We start from the raw sequence: 22,221 nt of genomic DNA on the forward strand, positions 1-22,221 counted from the left end.
TAAAAGTGCTACCTCTACCACACATTACTAAAGAGCACACTAGTCCGCGTACACACGGGAGCATCCATTACAGGAGGAGTGCGAAGAAGAACAAAAAAGGGGGTGACACCAGTCGTGAGAGAGGAGGCGCCGCCATGTGGTGATACACTGCATTACAATAGCAACTGTTACACTGTTTGTGCAATGAGGTTGTTGAATTAAAGACACCATCGCCTCCTTCCAGCTGAAGTTAATGATGGAGCACATCACTAAATTTATTTATTTAGCATCGATTTGGAGCTGCCAGCTAAAACCTCGCATTAACTTTTCTAATTGTCTCAAACTCCATCCTCATTCCTCTTTTTTGGTTCATATTTTCTCCCAGTGTGTCGTGCCAGGACCTGACAGGCAGTTAGAGTCCATCTGTGTGTTTTCCACTGAAAGGAAGCGACACTGCGCTGCCCCATTTCCTTTTGATTAAAATTTCAGCACACGTCGGCGTGATATTCCACTGGGGCTTTCTGCTCTAACAAGACCTTGAAAAACAAGACAAGGAGAATGAGAAACTTTTGTAATCTGAGTCTCTGCGAGAATCTTAGTATGACTTTGCCTAGGTGTTATGCTGTTTTTCTCAGCCTCAGCCCAGGCACACCACATAAACACATGCAAAATAAGAGACAAGATATGAGTGAGAAGCTGATTGAGATAAACAAAAAGACAGAAAGGAATTTAAAAAAGGAAAAAAAAAATCTATTTCTTCTTGCTCCATTTCTTCCCATATCTACCGCTTTCTCACACCTGCACGTGCACTCCAGAAGCAGATGCAGAGGACCACGCAAAGAACAAACAGCCGAGGGAATTTAAATCCCAGAAAAGCTGTCGTAATCACTCAACACAATAATGCAGGAAATGGAACTGGACACCACATTAACCCAGCTTTCTAGTGGAATATCCATTGCCTTCCCACAATAAAGGTGCACACATTTCAATTTATTTCATTTCAATTGAATATGGTTCAGTTGGAAATCACCATCATTCTGTATATGATGATGATGATGATGATGATGCGCCCACCCAGCTGCAAATACCAGACTGCAATGAGTACAGAATATTCTTGCATGAGCTGCTGGAGACAAGCCAGAAAATGAAAATAATGTACCTTTAGAAGTCAACTGCATTAAAATAAATTTCCCCTGATAGTTTGTAGGGATTTTTTTCCTCTGGCCTGTGGTAATACACATGTAACCTGCTAATGACAAGGTCGCAATCATATTTTGCAACTGTCTATTATTAAGTTTTGATCTCTAATTGGTTTTACTGTTGATTTCATCATGTTTTGATGTTTGTTAATTATGGTTTCCTGTTTAGCATTCATTTTCATCCTAGTATATTAAGCTTCAATTCTCGTTATACCGGTTCACTTCTAAGTCTTGTTTTACATTAGTGAGTTTTTATTCTTGTTTAAATTTTTTTAGTGTTAGAGTTTTGAATTATGTTTCATTGACTTTAACATCTTGTCTTGAGTTTATTTCTGTCAGTGTCTGTGACGTCTTCTTTTTCTGTGTTGTGCTTTTTTCTTTTTCATTTTTGCAGCTTTACTTTAAATACCATTTCTGTCATTTATCATGTCAGTTTTACTTCCTGTCTGTCCTTCTTTTCTTGATTGTTTTCACCTGTGTAATTACTTCCACCTGCATCTCATTTCTCGCCTGTTAGCCATCCTTAATCGGTTCTCATAGTGTTTGCAGTCTTCCCTTTGTCACAATCCGTTAATATATCCTCATTTTAACTTTCTGTATTAACCTAAATAAAGTCTTCTGTTTCTGCATCTTGCTTTTCGGCAACACGCAGCGTGACAGTCCACTCTTTCTTCCTACCGTCTGCTGTATATCTGACAACCAAAGGGACCATGCGGGTACTGAACATTACAGGTCAGAGAAAAGGGGAGCCCTTACTGTTTAGATTCTCTCTTGCCATCATGACAGAATCTAAATAGTACCGGACAGTCCAAAGCCACCTAATAAATCTGAATTTTCTGAGTTGGTGTTCCGAGAAAGTCAGTCAAGGGTCCCAATTTGCTTGAGCCAGAGGGTACCGCTTTGCATTCATGGATCCTTCTATCTTTGTCGGTAAGACTCGACTGCTGCTATCCCATTGAGTCTAGGGCATCCAATGTTATCTAAGCCTGAGTGCCGAGAGCCGCCTTGAGATCTCCAACTTTAACATCATTGGCCTATCTGCTTTGTCACCAGCCGGCTGTTCAGAAGGTCTCTGCCACCTCCAGTGACGTATGCCAGCAGCATATATCCTGAGAAATTGCCCCCAGGTCGACCCTCTGAACTGCCCTTCATATAGGTCGATCCCCTGCTCTTCCTGTCCCCCTGGTTGACACCTTGAACTGCTTGTTTGCACTGTCCTGTGGCTGAGTCACCTCTCTGAACCTGCCTCTTCAACTCTCCTCCTTCCTGTTTTAGTTTTGATTACTGTTGGAGATGGAATTTTGTTATTTTTACATTCAAAGTTCTGTTGTTTAGGGTTTTTTTTGTTAAGTTCACTCATGTTCTTGTATTTATTAGCGTAGTCTCTTTAGAGTCTTCTTGTTTCTTGTTGTTATGTGTCCATCTCTGTGTTAGATGTGTCCCTGTTGAATTACTTGCCGATTTATTTTGTAGCTCTCCATCCCCAGCGTTGTGCATTTAGTTTACTTATGTTCTACTTTTTCTTCATCCTTAATTAGTGTCACATGTATCTAGTTTTACCAGCATTTCCCTGATATCTGTGATTAGCCTTCAATATGTGTTTAAACCCTGATTTTGTCTGCTGGTTTTTGGATTTTATTGCCTTGGTTTTTGAACTCTTATTAAGGCTGATTTCAGAAAAATCAGTCTTTTTTTCATGCTACCAGCAAGATTCACATTTGGATGCTCTGTGCCAAACAATTACCGCTGAAGGTTGTACAACAAATGCAACACGCTACAATTAAATAGGTTGTATCATTCTACAATAGCAAAGTATGTACATTAATCTTTACAATTAAAAGTCAATTAAAAACAATTAAGTCACAATTTATAATTATATATAATAATTCTGATAGAATACGGTTACAATGCTTGATGTATCATGAATATTTTTATTGCCAACTACAAAATTAAATCCTTCTTCACCAAAACCAACCAGTTTCTGAGCTTTATTCATCCCAAGGCTCCTAAATCACATTTTTTTAATCCTTATATTTATGACAACACAACGTCCAGTCACAACACACTGAAATCAGACATGTAGCTGTTTTCTAAAGATTCAAGTAAACCCAACCAGAACTCTCTTGTGTCTCACAGCGCCTCACCTGCTGCTAAGTAACTAAACACAACCCACAGGGATTTCTGACCTTTGCTTGCCCACGCCAACAGTTGAAAAAGATTCAGTTCAGTTGTATTTTTTAGCATCAAACGCATCAACTGCAGCCGTCTCATACAAGCTGCTATAAGTAGCTCTGTTCAAAAAGAAAAAAAGTAAACACAGCTGTCTTTATTCTTCTCCGAGTTTTCGCTGCCTCCCTGCTGTGTGTGCTGCTGCTACTGTTTCTGATGGCTATCATCACAGAGACAAGGTTTCACACTGGCACAAATACTTTTCTGCACTTTCTAACACATAATTATTCAAGGTGCAGTATAAAGTAGCAATCGACCACTGGATTAACCATAGCACTAACACATAGCCAAGTAAAAAAAACTGTTCTTTTTAGGCCAAAATTCACATTTTTGTTAAGAGAGGGGAAGAAAGTAAGCTATTTCACATACTGCACTGCTCTCTTCATCGTGTATCTCTTACATACAGCACTGTTTGAAGTGCTGTATGCTTCCCAAACACAGTTAAGTCATTACCACACATGCAATGCAGCCTTGCACTTATTTAGACATTACCCAGTGGGGGTGCATGTCAGAACAGTTTAACTCAGTCAAACCAGAAAGGAAACTGGCTTTGACCTGCCAGCTCCTTAGCACAAAGTCCATTTGATTTATGCAGCAGAACAACTTTAGACAATGTCCCAACCTTTTCTCATCACTGGTTACTTTATTTTAAAAAAAACCTCTCCTAGTCCTGCACTGGTTTGTTGTCATTTTGCAGTTTCTGCCCGAGTCCAGAAGGACCTGAGCTTTATATTTCTCTGAGAACGTTCTAACTGCCTGTGTTAACTCCCGTGTCTTCCTCTATTTCTAATGTGAGATCCTGTGGCTGAAACATGGATTATGGTGACCCTCTAATGTACTCCTAATGTGTGGAAAAACAAGTCTGTGACCTCTCCCTCCCCGCACTCTCACTCACCAACTGGACTTTCCTTGTAGAATCTCCCTGTTTGGACTTCTTGTACTAATAGCTCTCTCCTCTCTTCCAGAGTCAGACCAGCTACCCAGAGTGACCTCAGAATCTCTCTATTAAACTGATAATCCAGTCTATTTGAGTCTCGTGTCTGAGCTCACCATTACAAATGGGCTGAAGTGTCCTATGACATAAATGTGGTGACTGAGTGGAAAATAAGAGACTGTAAAAGAATGACCAAATGACCAACATGACAGCTAACAGAAGCAAACTTCCACTCGGGGACGTTGAAACTGTCATTGTATGCATACATTTTAGATGTTTTTAAATCAGGATTTATTTAAACTAACCACCACGCATACAACACAAGACTCCAGTCAAGCTGTTTTTACTTTCTTGACAGCTTTCTGGTGAGAGAGCCAATATTACATTATAATGTAAACAACAGGGTTCTTTGTATTTGCCCTTTAAAAAAAGAAAATCAAAATTGGTACAATGTTTTGATTTAATGTCCACTTCTGCCAAGAAACAGTGCAGACATTAATTTTACCCTCTTCTCTGCAGTCATACGACATAACAGCCCAGAATATGTACTGATATAGAAACTGGCATACTGAAAGTAATACAAACAATACCCGTGAGGTTTATTCAGATAAGACCTACCACGGTGCTCTTGAGGAAGACAGCATTCAGAGCAACAACCGTTACAGCTGATAAAAAAAAATAATAAAATGAACCTTGACATTCAAATCTCTTGTGCCAGACCTTTTGATTCGCAAAGTTTTTCACTGTGTTTTAATAGAAAGTTTAGAAAGTACATGCGACCTCACTTCAGACCATCAGTGGCATTTTGTTCTGTCACGCGTTTCTCTGCAGAAATGTTTCGGCCCTGTGCCACACAACTTCACCAGAAGAATATAAAACATGCTTAGGTGAGTCTTTGCAGAACACGTGACATCTTGACAGTGACAGTCCAGATGCTTAGAATTAGTCTCGCTTTGTGGAGTTTGCATGTTCTCCCTGTGTCTGCGTGGGTTCTCTGCCTTCCTGACACAGTCCAAAGACATACGTAGGGGCTGCCTTTATTAGTGATTCTAAACTCACCATAGGTTTGAACACAAACACAGGTTTGCTGTCTGTGTCTAAAAAATAAAATAAAAAATACAGTATCACCACCACTATCTTAAAACCACTGTTATTTCTAATGGCTTTTTAAGAGCTTGGCAGTTAGACCTTGCTAAGAATTGGCAATATCTCCCTGAACTCCAGATAAATAATTTCCAACAGATTATATCGGACAGGTTTTCAGAACAAACAACACATTTTGAAATTGTAGCTGCAGCTGGCAAATTTTATTACAGATTTAAGTTCATTTCAGTTCCCTAACAGGGCTCTACACTAACTTTCTGACACGGCTGCAGGCGCACCAGCACAAAAGTTAGACGCACCCAAATCTTTCAACCGCATCGCTTAACACCGCAGTTTTACATGTGCACTTCTTTGGGGGCGGAAAATTGCTGTCCGTACAGACAATGATTAACTAACAATCTTGTGCTTGTGCTTAAAGTGCTTTGGCAATATTGTAGACAATGTTAAACGTAATCATCATCTCAGCCTCCTCTGACGACCTGTTTGCTGCTGCCTGCCGCTGAAAGGCAGTGGAGAGAGGGGACACTTGGGCGGTGCATTTATCACGACATATGTGTTTTCTGGATACACTGTCCTTTTTAAGCGTTCAAAGCCTGATGGCTCCGTGTCAGAGCACTGGCTATGAATTTCAGACGGATCAGGCCTTAACGAAAAACTTATCAATGGTTCTTTTCATCTTTTCTCACTACCCATAGCTACATCCACTTATGTCGGGCCTAGGCTACTCACTAGGGCTGGGTATCATCACTGATTTCTATAATCCATTCGATTCTGATTCACAAGGTCCCGATTTGATTCAATTTTGCCTCAGACAGTCAGAAATATTATAATTCTGATCATTTAACAGTACTGACACTTGTGAGACTTCATCAGAATTGTGAGCATCACAGCAGATGCTTTGTGTCAAAGTAACTGAGAATAAAACACAGAAAAACATGAAGGAGATTTTCCTGGCCTGGCTTTTTATATAACAGATAACCTTCAAAATATTCTGCAATTTTGCATAATTTTAAAAAGTTTTCTTCAGTATTGAACAGCAGAAATTAGGCTTTGTCCGAGGTCATTTAAGAAAAAAAGAAAAAAAAAAAAAAAAAGGACAGCGGCTGACCGCGCTGTAAACAGCGGTAGACTGGTGGGTTATAAGCGAATGAATAATGCAGAAAACAGAGGTTTGAGATGCGTAGTTTGCTGCTTCTTTTGCTGGTGGTTCAGTGAATTTTGGTTGGAGAGAGACAAAACCTGCAGCGCAGAATCTAACGCAAAAAAGACGTACACACAGCACGGACCTGGTGCATCAGAATCAGTGAGCTGTCAGCTTTCAGCCCTGACAGCGTGTCCATCTACGTGCGGTTGAGTGAGAAAGCTGATTCCGATGCATCAGGTCCACGCTCTGTGTTTACATCTTTGTGTGGAATCCATTTATCTGCTCTCATTTGCTGTTTGGTGGTCGTTGAAATTGTTTTATGAGCTTTAACCTGAGATTCTGGCAAAATACATTTATATTTAAAAGTCGATTCAGGATTTAATGAATCGATATCGTTTTATTCAAGCTACTCACCGCTCTCTATCCGCCTGCACTTTCAAACGTACAGACGCACTACATGAATATCTGGACCATGACCAATCAGAGAGGTCCTGCCCCTGATTATCTCTGATTGGTTTACACCACAATAGGGGCATAATGTGTGTCTGTTGTTGACCACACGGAGACTTCGAGAGTTGCAGAGACTTTTTTTTTTCGTTACTCAAACAGTTGGTGGCACTGGTGCGACCTAAGATATTTTTTTTGTCGCACCATTGAAAAATGCCTAATGTAATTGAAAACTACTTCTCTGGCTGTTGACTGTGTCTCTCATGTTTCCAAGTTTGCTTTAAATAGAAATCTGTGCTGAAAATAAATGGATCTAAAGTTGGATGTCCAGGGCAGAAGTTCACCATCATCACTGCTGCTGGCCAGTGTTGTAGGATGATAACTAATCAATGTGTTAGTCAGACAGACACACTACATCACTACAGAGATCTGTGTAAGAACATAAAGAACATGTCTACTGAAACCGAATAAGCAGGAAAAGGGGTAAGAGTTTTGGTATTGGAAGCTGTGAGCTTGGTTAAATAGTGGAAGGTCGGCCTGAGCGGGAATAAATAAATAAAAGTGTTGAAACGCAAACTAATCCATATAATCTGATGATGATTTTTCTTTTTTTGATTTAAGTTATATATTTGTCAACAATGATCAGCACACAGAACATGAAGACTTAAGCCACATATACAGTGACTGTACCAGAAGTTAACAGATGATAGGCATTCAGTCTAGAGAAACATAGTCTGGTTTGCTGGAGGTAAGTTTTCTAAAGCCCATGTATAGGAATTTATTTTATTTATGTATTAATCACATTATTTTATTGTATGATGCCTTGGTGCTACTGGATTTAAACATATTTCACACTCATACTGCAAGACAAATGGTGGGGGTGTAGTAAGGAAGTTGGGGGAAGCAGACCACTCCACAGGAAGAGTCTTTTGTCTCTTTGAGGACTCTGGGAGGTAGCAAGGGAGTGTGAACCTTAAGGTGTGAAACAGCTGTGTACTGCCTTTTGTTCCTGGAGAAGGTATTTAACTGACAGCCATGTTAAGCTCAGGAAGACTCTGCTGACCGTCTGCCCCGCGGTCATGCAGGCTCTCCACCAAGCTTGGTTTTTCTCTTCTTTGTGTTTTGATTAATGAATCTTAGCTACTGCTCACCGCTCGTTTGCAGGCTTTATTTAATGGAAAATGTCCAGAACACCCAACAGCCACTTATTTTACTTTATTTACTCTTAAAAATTCACAGTCTGGTTCCCACAGTGGATGTATTTGTCCTGAACAAGCATTCTGAAATATATTTCATACTTCATGATAGCATTCATTAGTTTTGGAAATATACATTGTGCTTTATTGTTTAAATTAGTTAGAAAGGCAAACATACATATAATACATCTCAGTTGTAAAAGACAACATAACGACTTCCTGCTACTATGTTTAGGAGAAACCAGTATCAAAAAGTATAGCTTTAAAGGTCTTCCTGCAGCTGGTTATTTTGTTATTATATAAAACAAGAACATAAACAAGCAGTCCCTGAGCGAGACCTCAATCTCACCTTCCTACCTTTGGCTAGACACTGGAGAGCCCTGCGATCAAACCCAGCTGCACAAAAAGCACAGGAAGGAGGCAAATCAATATACAACTCCAAGCGTATGTCTAGCCCCGCTAAACATAGAAATGGAAGGGAAGTGAGTTTTTGTCTGACTTCACCATCAGAGACACTTAACTCTGTGACTGTGTTTGAATGACTCAGAACCAGCTTCCTCCATCTTTGTTCCCTGTCACAAATGCATACAGTTTAGAGGAATATTAAGAAATTATGAACTTGAATAAAGTTTACCCACAAACATGGGAAAAATACTTTGTAAGCAGCAAATATTAGGTGCAAGATGAATGTTTTCATGCTATAGTTGCTATCTATCCAAAAAAATATAACCGACTTCCTCCCAGAGGGCAATTTGTATTGTTACCATTTTCAGTTTTTTGTGCAAAAGTAAAAAAAGAAAGAAAGAAAAAGACGAGTCAGAAAGACTAGTACAATTGTGTGTGAACTGAGGTTAAACCTTTGAGTTTGGGGGATAATTGTCACGGCTGGCGGAGTGAGCCGTGTGGTGTGGAGGAAAAGGAGGACCCAAAATGCAGCAGTGACTGATGATACGAATGATGTTTATTTACAAAGTGGTAGTGGCAGAAACAGGCAGTGAGGTATGACAAAACAACTGAAGAAACCTAAACTGGGAGAACTAACTGACAAACCTGAGACCATACAAAAGGGGCGATGGGCAGAGAGACGCAGAGACAGGAACACCATAGAACGCAGAGCTACACGGATGAATGCAGACAAGCCGACAATGAACACAGACCGACACCCACTAAATATACACACACACACAAGGTAATCAGGTAATCACACACAGGAGGGAAGAACAGCTGAACCTAATACACATGAGGACCGGAGGAGACAAGCTGAACACAATGACAGACACAGACTTTCAGAACAAAACAGGAAATCTAGAACCCGAACCAGACACAAGGGGGGAGGGCACAGAATAACTAGAACAGAGGAAAACAATCACAAAACACAAAACGCTGGGTCAACGACCCAGGACCATGACAAAAATGGCCTCCTCCAATGTCACAAACTTCAGGCTATATTCAGGCTTTCAGGTATTTTCATGTCCCTCTAGTAATAAAGATTATAAATATCAAAAGTGGTTCCTAGTTTTATTATAAGCTTTATGCTTCCTTTTTCATAAGATGGCTCAAGATTACCATCATTACCAGAGTCTCTTGGACTTGCTCAAAAAATGTTCTTCCTCCAACTTGAAAACAGATTGTTTGCTGATTTTCTACCACTTTCTGATCTGTTCTAAACAAGCAGTAAGCGGGAAAAATGAAAGACCGATAAACGCTATCGGACTGCTTTTGTCTGGCATTAAGAAAAATAAAGTATTACCAGCTGAGCAGTGCATCTGATAAAAAACAGTGCTGGCAATTCAATGTGCGAGGTCAATACTCCCCTCATGTGATACAATTACCTGCTTTTCCTGTTTTGCTTTACCCTCTTCTTCTCCTCCATCATATTTAGGCATTTGACAGACAAGTTGATCTGAGCTAGAGGGTCAAAATCCCTTTTTCCATCTTCTAAGAAAGCGCAACTTCTCTATTCACTTAAAAATCCATTTCCATCTTACAATCGTACAACTGTACAATCAGAAGTACCAAAAGTAATTAATGGGTCGTGATTCTGTGTATAAAGCATCTTTGTGCTTGTTTTTTTCTTTGCCAGCTAACACACTCTACAAAACTCACAGCCTTTAAACAACACTTTGAGCAACACTTCAGGTATCCACTGAGTAATACTGTTATGTTACTTGAGTCATGAGAGCCATAGTTACAAAATCGTACTCTGCTATTTCAGGTAAGTTGCAAAAGATCTAGACTATGCTTCTGGCTGATTAACCTCATTGTGACTCACATGCAAATCCCTCTAGGCTTCTGCTCTCTGTCTCATCTGAGCTAGACATGAGCTTGAGGCAGAGGACCTCCCGACAGTGATCCCTGCAGCGAGGCACTCCAAACTCCCCTTGCAGAGGAGCTCAGCAAGGCCACTGCACAGTCCATTATCTCCCAAAAGGAGTCATTATCCAAAGTCCTGCTGAGATGGAGAGAGCAGGCAGAGGACCACAGAGAGGCCAGGACTCATGGAGTTCTCTGCTTCCTGTGGTTTCAAACTTTCTGCTCAGATATTGATGGATTACGACACAAACACTGGTCTTACAGAATTTTTTTGGACCGCCTGCTGCTCCCACCAAGCAACATGAAGACCAAATAAAGTCTTGTGCTCCTTTCTTTGGTCAAATCAGAGAGAAATCAAAGATGAATATATGTGGAATGTAGACAAAGGTTTGTTGTTTTTCCCAAAAGTAACATGGAAAAATTGGCAGGGACTTACTTGACCCTATTCAACAAGTGCTCCAGCCGGTGGCTTCGTTTGCAAAGAACAGTTATTTTTCTCATTATCAGAGCCTGATCTCACAAATATTATCGTGGCTAAATGGACATACTGTAGGCTGTAAGAAAGCCTTAAAACAACAGACTCATTGTAGAATTACATTTCCAAGCACCACAGGAGTCTGCCTGTATTGTCTACTACTTATTTCAGTGTGTAGAGTTTGTATCGGCTCATGTTTCATATTACAATGCAACAAAGAACAGAAAAAGGACACACTAGGAGATTCAAACTAAGATGCAACGTCAGCTGGATATTTGTACACAGAAAAAGAACTTCCATAGCCCTCATTAAGAAACAGTTTAAAACTGTTCTGATATCACCAAAGAGCTGAATGCAGTGTTTTCCCCACACAGCTTAAAGGATGTTAATGTAAGCTGCTGACACATCCAGCTGGTAAACATTTCAGATATCTGATTTTAAACTGCTCTTAATACTACTGAGCAAGTTAATATATTTTATGCATAAACTACTGCTAAAAGGTATTTGCTTGTTCCAGTGCTTGCTTCCATTCTGCTGTAAGCAGATGGAACTCTGGGCCAAATCAACGCTGCAGGTTTTTTTGGCTCTTCGACTTCAGAATGAGCAAAAATCTAAATAAATCGAGATGCATTACAGCAGCTGCCATCCACTGAACTAAGCTAGACAAGTCACTCTAACTGTGAGGTTCTATTGTATTAATGGGACTTCAGTGTGATCAGTCTGGTGCTTTGCAGTCTTGTCATTTTTTCTTAGCCGTTTGGCCCTTTCATGGCTGCAGGGTAGCTGGAGCTGAAACCAAGGCCAACACATAGAGACACACAGTCATTCACACTCACATTTATACCTACAACCAATTTAAAACCATAAGTTAACCTATGAACCTGGAGTCTGTTCACCTTCAAAGTAAAAGTGGTGCCTTACTACTAGAACCAAAAAGGTACCACTATTACTCTGAAGGTAAATGTTCTCTTCCCGGTTTGTATCACACTTTTTCAAGTTTCACCAACTTCAATGCAAACCACAGGTGACTTTGACAATCTGCTAGCGACAACTTCACAACAACATTTTTGGTCTAGCACCCTTTTTGTAACCAGTTCCACCCAGGGACAGCCACCAATCACTCACCAAGGATTAGACACATTTTTCCCTAACAACCAGAGATTGCCAGCAGGTCATCTACGCCTGTGTAACTGAGGCCTAACATGAGACATAACTAGAGAGAACCCACATAGGCACAGAAAGAATATAAAAACTGTACACAAAAAGGTATCCACTAGCCCGCTCTGGATTCAAACCCTTGATCTTGGTGTAGTGGGATGGCAAGGCTAACCACTACTTTACAAAACAGTGGTTAAAAGTAATTCAATGAGTAATCAATTCAGTTTTATATATGTAAATACAAATCACAAGAAACATCATCTCCGGGTGATATAAGGTACAAACAATAAAAGATAATTTAATGTCGTTTGTTATTTTTAACAGGATGAACTAAGCTGTATTTATTTCCAATGGTTTCGGTTATTTCAAAACCCGTTAGTTTTTGAAAAACTACAAGACAAATACCACAAAAATACACCCTGCATAATATGCTGGAAATGCTGGAATTGCAGCCTTCACTGGTTGTTGTGTGAATTCACATCAGCTGTTCATATAAGCTCCTTATTAAAATGTCTGAGGGAGACGAAAGCAGCAAAGAAGCAGTACTTAATGGTCACCGCACAGAATTTCTGGTGCTGCAAGCTCAAAGAGCAGCTTCCTGTCACATCTATAGCCAGAGGCAAAGCTGGCAGAAAGGCCCCAGTATCAGCCCCCAAGCACAGAACAGCACTAAGCTTCAGAAGTACACTAAAATGGTGAGCATGTTTACCTCCAGGTGAGAAAACAAATGAATGTTCAACAACAACTGAAGAATTTCCACTACATTAAAGCTTAAATAATCACTGAGGTGAGTCCGTAACTCCGTTCTCACTACAAACTGGAATCTGTGATGTTTCATATCACAGAGGAAACAAGCAATAATTCAGCAATAAATAAGGAATGACACATGCATCAACTTTCCTGAAATATGCGAAGTGTTACACTGATAAAGAAAGAAAATTATTTTCATGGATGCATAGCACATCTGCAGTAATGACTGAGCTCAGGTTCAATTAAAATGTCACAATAAACTGAACCTCTTTGTCTTTGGTTATGAAGCTGAACGTTAGATGACCATCAGCTGCAGTGGCAACCCTGCAGTCCTCCATTCCACACCATCCTAAATATCACCCTGTCAGCAGAACTCGTACTACAGATGAGTAACTTTGCTTTGCATGTTGCCTTTCAGCTTTGCTGCCACTAACTAAAGAAACAGATGTGATTTGCACTGGCTTCCCTAATCCCACATGCTCTCTATCTGCCCCATTAGAAGCATCGACTTAGGCTGATTTGCAGGGCCACAGTCATGCTGGGTTCTCTTTTTTGAGCAGAGAACACAGAGACAGGTTGTTCCTTCCTTCACTACAGCGATCAATGCTCGGTATGGTTAAGAGGAGCAAATCAATTGGTTTAATAGAAAGAGCTGTCACTGTGCTGCTGAAAGGCATTTAGCCACACTGGTGAGTACAGTTATCTCAAGGCCATTTTGTTTTTAAATCAAACAGTGGATTTTTTGTTTCTTTTCAGAATAAAACTTTTTCAGCATCGTAATAAAATGAAAATTCAACACTACGCAACAAAGCATAGACAAAGTGCTGAAGTGCGGAACAACAGGTGCAGCCAAAGCTTTCAGTCGCATTAAGTGATTAGTCTTATTCAGCGCTCAGTGAAAGTAGGGCTGACAGTTCAAACACAGAGCATTCGTTCACACTGCATTCATATTGCATTTAAACATATTGCTTACATCCCAGTTTGGAAGAGTTTGCCTCATTCTCCTTGAAAACCACTCAGGTTCTTATGTATCAGTTTAGGTCACTGATGAAGCAGGTGACCACATGTTACATGGCTGAAATGTAGCAGCCCTTTGCTACATGCCCTCTCCCGCTCTCTCTTCCCCTCTTTCCTGCCCACTCTTCACTACTAAACTAGTAAATAAGAACAGGCTACATATTACTGCATTGACAACCAAATCTATAGGGAATAAAAATCAACATATCGCAAAAAAAAATGTTTTCAGAGTCAGTGTTGAGAATTTTTAGGTTAAGTCACATCAGTGTGCCTCAGCTTCCCCAAGTGTCTTTCAGTGACAGAGCCCAAGGTTGTCCATTTTTTACCTTACATTTTTACTTTCGGTTGTTATTGACAAAATTATGGGATATTTTCAAGCGAATAATAAGCAAGGGTTTGAGAGGTTAAGAACTGACTAAGAGATAAAAATAAGGGAAGAAGACCCACAGTAAGCATGTCAGTAATTTTCTGTTCAGTGTAAATCAAATGTAAGGCATGCTCCTTAAGTGGAAATCCTTAACCTTGGTGGTGCAAAGCTGTGGAAAGACTGTTGGCTTTAATTGTACCAGTTTGAGATATTATAGCTGTGACTGAATCTACACATAAATTGTGGAAATGAGTCCTGGGTCCGGGTAGTGGTTTGAGAATTCCCAAATTATGTTTTGTTACTCTTTACGGTTTCATGACTGAGGGTCAAGCAGAAATGAAAAAGTGCAAATGAGGACATAGCACCAGAAAAGCCTTCTATGTCCGGCTCCCTGGGTAAATCCATCTAAGAAAAAAAAACAATAAATGTAAATGTTGTTCATTTATATCCTGTTATAACTAATACATCCGTGGGACAGATTGGTTATGAATGAGAATGTGGCTCACCCTTTTTGTATTGAATACACTCTGATCTCATTCTGATGGTTTAAGCGATGTGTAGTCGACAAGTGAAGCAGACAGAAACCAACAAGGGGAAGAAAATATCAGCTACAAACGTCTCTAACAAGACTTATGTGGGAAAAGCCTGAATGGGATTAGAGTATTGATTTTTATCTACTTCAGTGAAGCCATAACAGCCCACAGGGAGCACTCAGACGCCGAGCACAGACACACATATTGTTCCTTCCTTTTGCCCTTATTTGTTTTTTGTTCCATTTGTCTTTAGCTATTAAAAGTTTACAAGAAACAAACAGAAGACAAGATGAATGTCTGCAGCCGGTTTCCAACAGTGTAAAGGAGTTTCTGTGCCATTAGAGGTTAAAATAAGATAAATGTTAGGGTTGGATGATGATGTGCTGGCAGCCTAACCCGTTTGTCTCCCTCCTTTTTGCTCAGTCCATGCCTTTCACTACACATGATACAGAAATAATGGCACTTTATGTCAAGTGGGAGTAAACTGGCTTCCTAATTCACAACAGTGAGCGTGTTCGATGACTCAGATTTTTCTGAGCTCCAATACATCAAATGCATAAAAAGAAAAACAATAAGACAGCTCACATTAACTAAAATCCCTGATGAAGGGAATTAAATGCAAAATTAACACTTCATGCGCCTCCCTGCGTATTCAGGGTGTTGTTTAACATTCACACTACCAAATCTATAACTGCACAAACCTCTTAAGTTTCCTGATGTTGTAAATTCATCTAAGTGGCAAATGACAAGCTTTTCCATCTCTAACTTCAATCCCACATGACATGAACGCAGCACAAGTGAGTAAATCAGACAGCATTATTGTTCTGATGTTGATGTTCTCGCAGCATGATATGATTTCTTTTTTTTTTTTCTTTTTTTTTTACAGAGGAAATACATTTTGCCAAAAACCACCACGAAGAGATTCATATACCTAAATTACATAAAAATTGCAAATCAATATCAAGCAATATTTTATTTCTATAGCACATTTTAAAAGGGCAGTGTCCATCAAAGTGCTTCACACAAGGTAGCAAAGCAGATTAAAACAAAGGCAACAAAACAAGTTAAAAACAATTATAGTTACAGTTACATAGCACAACTGGAGACCAGGTGGAAGTCCAAACTAATTTGCATCAAAAGCTAGCTGGAACAGGTGAGTTTTTAAGCATGATTTAAACGACTGAATGGAATCTGATATGCGGACATTGATAGGAAGATTATTCCAGAGTTTGGGTGCGGCAATTGCAAAAGCTCGGTCCCCTCTAGTCTTTCGTCGGGGCCTTTGTTGCACTAAGAGCAGTTGGTTAGAGGATCTGAGCATTCTCTTGGGGCTATACACGTCGAGAAGGTCTGCTGGGTAACTGGGCACCAGTTAAGAGGCGTGCTGCGGCATTTTGAACTAATTGCAAATGCTGGAGGAGAGAGAGAATTGGAGGCCCATGTACAGAGAATTGCAATAGTCCAGTCTCGAAGTAATGAAGGCATGGATAAGCTTTTCAAGGTCTTTATGTGGAATATAGGGCTTTGACTTGGAGATTTGACGTAGCTGGTTTTTACCACACTATATTAATGCACAAATATTCCCCATTAACTTTTTGCTTACATAGTTGCATATTACATTTTCCTTAGATGAATATATTTTATAAGCCAGGAATTCCCTTAAATTACAATGCTGTGATTGCAGCCATTCCCCAACTCTCTGTGAATGGTACTCATGGCCATTGATCAGTGGTTGTTGATCAATGGTCATGAGAATTTGCATAATTAAGATTAAGGAACTGACCTCCCAGCCCATTGTTCCTCAGTGGGCTGGTTTCAGTCATTATACAAATGTACTGTTTCTAAGGTTGGGGAAACCTGCAGTCAGCTGAGACTGAAGAAGTCACGTGAATGAGTGACGAAACATTTCTCCCACAAAACGCTACGTCCAGATGAACAGAATCAACTTTTGGAGATCCCTTGAATTAAATTCTTTTTTTTTTTCTTTTTTTTTCCCCACGGAGACACGATTAGGAAAGCACACTATTGATATTTATGTACGGAATATTTATGTACAGAACGTGTGATTAATATATTTCATTTTGTATTGCCGTTATAAGGTGTAGAAACATGAAAGGTGTCATGGATGTTTATATACAGGGGTGCACATAAGTGGTCCGCATGTGCGCATCCGTTGAAGGTGGAGGAACACCAAAGTAATTACTTAAAGGAGCTTGCTTCGACATCTTTAAGAATTCTAAACAAATGTCTGTCCTCCTCCAGAAAATCTTATGTATGCAAACGCACATTGCAACTTCTTATCTGGTGCGCATCTTTTATTTTGACAGTGCATGCGCACCTGCGGATCATTCATGTGCACCCTGTTTATATAAATATTCCTGGTGTTCCCCGTTTTCTCCTGTCTTGCCTATGTTACTCCCTATTTCCACTTCCTGTTTTATTTTGCCTTTCTTTGCATTGCTCCAGGTCCCCGACTTCCTGCCTTTATTTCCCTCAGGTTCTCCAATTGTTTCCAGCGGTGTCAGATTTCAATCCATGTGATTGTTTTCACCTGTGTTCTGTATGTGTGTGTGTGTGTTATCTTTCCTTTCCCCTTGTCACTATCACATCGCCTATTCACTTTCCTATGTCCTGTGTTATTTTCCTTGTGTTCCAATTCTGTTCTTTTGGAGTTTGTTAGTATCCTGATTACCTTCATTCTGGATATCCTGCCATTGTCCTGTAGCTCTTTTTGTTTAATTTCAGTGAATTATTATTATCCACCTCCATGGTATCCTGCATTCAGGGCTGGTTTATTTTGTCCTAACAAGAACTCTGTCCTAACTCAACATCCCGTAAATACATTTAATAATCATAGTTTATTGTATTAAAAACTGTTAATTGTCTAAAGATACTAAACTAACTCTTTCTAAGAATATATTCTTGTCTATATCTAATGAAGCTTATGTGCAAGTTCATAAAGAAGATCTGTGATCAGTCATCTGGCTGCTTTCCTGGGTGTTTGTCTGTGTTGTCTACATTACTACCTCTTTCCCACGCTGTCAATCTCAACACCATCATCATTACTCTAGTCCACTCATCTTCTTGCCCACTTTCTTTGAGCCAATCAGCCTCTGCTTCGAGTAGTTTAAATCTTTGCTCAATGTCATTCTCCCTTTCAGACTTTCATTTGCGCAACCAACCTTCTCCACATCTCTGCTTCACAGGCACCTCAGTCAGAGCTCCATTCATCAAGCCTCAATCCTCATCTTCACCACCACCAACCACTCCAGGGAGTCCTGTCCTAAAATCCTATCACCGCTGCAATTTTGTTCTTCCAAGATGGGTTATTGGAGTCTAATCGCCAAATACATTAATTCCTCTATCTCAATCAATAATGTTCAATTCTTCCACGTGATCTCTCCTTATTGAAATAGGGGTCTGGCTCTCTGTGTTCAGTCACTGGGAGGTTACTAAGTAAAAGCCGTATTTACTAAGTTCAGCATATGAATCCTTGAGTGAAAAATAAAAACTCAATTTTTTTTCTTAAGTAATTATTTTCACAAGTTTACAACTTGAATCTCTAAAATTCAGGGTTATAACTCATCTTATTATTATTATTTTAATTTTCAGTAGCCCTAATATTTCCCCTACTGTTTAGCTGTTAAATTGAAAAATGGAAAGGAAGCCTTTTCTGTCATAGACACTATAGAAAATGGACTGTGCTACTGTGAGATCACCCACTAGTTTTGAATTAGCAGTTTTGCCCCTGACATGTTGTTTTGTGAAGACAAAAGTCATGCTGCATCTACAAAACGCATAGGCACAATGCAGATGACCTACTGATCATTTTTGCAAACTAATAAAATAATAAATTTTCATTGAGTAAAACTGAAGCTCAGATTTCTTTGACTATAATATGAGACAGATAAGTACATTAAAAGGCTTCAACAGGTACCAACAGCACAGACGTGGCAGAAACATCCAGTTTATTCATTCATGTATCGGGACGGCTATCGGTAAAATGAGCCACAGCCCGCACTGCAGCATCCAGGTGGATGAGTTATAAAATTCACACCAGTCAGAGTTCTTATGAAGGGGAAAATATGCAGACAGGCCAAACTCTTTTTAGAGCCAGACAGTAAACACGTGTTTTTAATGCTAAAAAACAAAAAAAAGGGGAACTTGCTCAGTTTTACATCTATTATGTGAACTTCAAATTTTCATAATTGGCACTGGCTACAGCCCAAGAAGTAGATTTCTCTGTTCAGTCAAAGGGAACTGAATACGTCAGGCAGTAGATGATCAATTCTAATCACTGGCTCTCATCTACTCCATTGCAACAGTGGGAATGGAACAGAAATCAATGCAAGCATCAATAACAGGAAAGCTGTGATTGGGCACCTTACACTGATGACTGAATGCAAAAACATCAAAAACATTAACGCAGGCTGGATTTCCACAAATCTACACATAAATCATGCTTAAGTGGTCATTTTTACTTCATGGTTTTGAATGTTGTTTAATCCCTCAGAGAAACTGAGCTGATATATCTTCATCACTGAGGGAATGTTAAAGAAAAAAACAAAACATTTCATGCGTTCAGTGTAAATTTGACGCTGAACATGTGGCTTTTCTTCTCACACATCAAGAAGGAATGAATGGTTTTGTCAAAGTATTATGTACAGAGACGCTGGATATGTTGAGTCTAAATACTATGAAAAAGTTTTAAATGAATTTGCAATGTTGAAGCTTTTTTTTTTATGACAGCCACTTCTTCTCACTTAAAGGACTACCAATCAAGAGAAAATTAATTCGAGCCAAAAATTTCATTGGACTGATTTTAAATTCCAAAAGCCTGTCAGCAGTATGAGCATCAGCAGCCTTCCTCTGTTTTCATTTTATAATTTACAAGAATGAAATGACACTACTGGAAGCTTGCTGCATAAACATTCGTCTTGTCTCTCTTATTAGAGGTGAGGCGCATCGAAGCGTTTGCCAATGACTGACGGGCAGGAAGCCAGTGTTGATGTGCTCTTCACTCGATACATGCCTTCTACATATGATTCCCAAATAAAGGCACCTCAATGTCAAATAAGAGTGAAAAACAGTTTTTAAATTTACAACATCCTCCATGTTTATAACTTTACAACAATGCTGAATTGTAATGGAAGTGCCTGAAATGTCAAGCAGATGCCTCACGCCAGCCGCATACCTTTATTATTTTATTTTATTTTTGTACCCTGCCTCTCAGGTGTGGAAGCCTTAGTAAAATAAATATTGCATTTTCTTTTAAATAGAGTACAGTACAGACACTACAGCAACCAGGATCATCATGGTTTTAAAAGACAAAGCACTTTCACCAATCAGAAAGAATAGTCATGAATATAATTTTACGATCTGGTAGATGCTCCTTATTATTCTTCACATGACATGCCAACAAATTAGTTCCTTAATATTAATCAATAATGAGGGATTCAAAGCTGACTGCCAGGAAGCTCATGCTGAAGCACGTATAATCCCACAATGAAAGCATCTACATTTGTTCATCATAAAGAAAACTCTCAGTTCCACTACACTAAAACCAAGCTAAGCACAGAAAAAAATCTATATCCAGACAGTGAAGATGATTAACTTTGAATGCCAGACTGTTACACATCTCATTGTTTAATGTGTTGAAATAAAGCAATAGTGCTGAAATCGTCCTAACACCCAACAAACTTTGTCTTGCGATCCTTTAGGTGCCTTGGCTCTGTCCATGGTGCTGAACCTGAGCAACGCTTGTACGCTCTCCATGGTGCTGAACCCATGGGTTTCTTTATTCTGTTTCTTTTTTAGATAGTGGTAAAAGAATGTGTCTTGTGGATATTCTCAATAGTTTTCTAGTTTTCTTTTTTTCATATTTCCCACTTTTAAAGTCGCCTATATGAATATTTTCTCTGTTTCAGATTTCCCTTTCTCAACCAGTCTACTGAAGCTACGCTCTGTCCACACTTTACAAGGCTTTAAAGTAAGGACAGGGTTGCTTTGTAATCTCACTCTTCTGCAAATTCTACTGCACGTCTTACTATTTTGAGTGAATGACGGCTACCTTAAGCAACACTGTGCTACACTGTGTTTCACGTCTCACTACATTATCCTGAACCTGATCCTGATTTTACAACATATACGGAAGATTGCATTACATATTTTCCTTACTTGAAGTGAATTCTTACGCGTTTTCTGTAGTTTAAAAGTCTCCTGTATGAGAGTGTGTTCTTTGTTTCAGATGTCCCAGTCTCAACGAGAATAAACCGAGGCTATACCGTCTCCCTGCTTGTCTTTTAAACCGAGAACAAGCGGACACAGTGAGGAAACACGATGCATGTATGTTTTTTAAGACTGCCTTTAAAGTCTTAGCACCCCTGCGTGACACGGGGAGCGTTAAAGCCGAGCTTCTCTTACCTGTATCGGTGCATCCACTGTGTAGAGAGAGTTGTCAAACACTCGGTCCCTGTACAAAGACCACAACCCGACGTTAGGGAGGAATAACAGAGCCGCTATGAGCAGCCCGGCGAACTGCAGCAGCCTCTTCTCCTTCCGCCTCATCTCTGCGGGAGAAAGCGCGCGAAGCAACGGCGGTGCGAACAGCAGGGTCCCGTCTCACCACTTTTCCAAGCGGAGACAACTTTCGCTCTGACTCGAGGAGCGAGCTGCTTTTAAGCTAACTCTAATACCCCACCAGCCGGGACATCCGGGTGAGAGTTTCAAAATAAAAGCCCACGACTTACGAAACGCTTTCACTTTGGTCTAACAACAAAAACTAACTTTCAAAGAGCGACGAATGGTGGCATTTGAAGATTATATCAAATGAATCCCTTCTCTTCTATTATACTCTGTCTTGAAAGTCAAACCACTTTCAAGATTTCAGCGTCAGAAAGCCATATTTCTCTTTCTAGTTCATTCCATCTCTCAATGATGCACTCACAACACTACATTAAAGGTCACATTGTGGGATCTGAAAACGGTTATGTAGATGGCTTCTTGTGCCTTTGTAGTTTCCTGTGTGAAACGTGGACACAGGCATTTTATATCTGACATTGAATCACATCTTTAGTTTGTAAGCAGCAGATATGAATGTGACCAGACATTTAATGAGCATTTATGTCAGGAGTCTTTCAAGCTTGAGCACAAATGGTGCTTTTCTCTACAAAAGTCATAGTTTTTAGTGGAAAGACATAAATGGTAGAGCAGCTTGAGGAAACGTCTACTGCCTCAAAAGTCTCGGGGGTTTTTTTAACCTTTTTTTTTTAACCTTTTTAACCTGAAGCTGTTGAACAATTGTTCCTGCAAGCTGGAAAATGGGGGTTGACTGGTGTTAAAAAAAAATCCACCAAATTGCACAGTGTGAAGACTCT

General features: G+C 39.7%; 1 protein-coding gene across 1 annotated transcript in view; it reads right to left on the reverse strand.

Moving 5' to 3' along the window:
- Positions 1-21,508, reverse strand: part of LOC102306191 (polypeptide N-acetylgalactosaminyltransferase 10) — a 96,129-nt gene extending 74,621 nt beyond the window's left edge. The window contains exon 1 of the mRNA XM_005927871.3: positions 21,269-21,508. Within this exon, the coding sequence (XP_005927933.1) occupies positions 21,269-21,412 (144 nt within the window). The 5' untranslated portion in view covers positions 21,413-21,508. The remainder of the gene's footprint in view (positions 1-21,268) is intronic.
- Positions 21,509-22,221: the final 713 nt, after the last annotated feature.

This window comes from Haplochromis burtoni, unplaced genomic scaffold (genome assembly GCF_018398535.1).
Source record: "Haplochromis burtoni strain Fernald_Lab_line unplaced genomic scaffold, NCSU_Asbu1 Contig_105, whole genome shotgun sequence".
Classification (NCBI taxonomy): Eukaryota; Metazoa; Chordata; class Actinopteri; order Cichliformes; family Cichlidae; genus Haplochromis; species Haplochromis burtoni.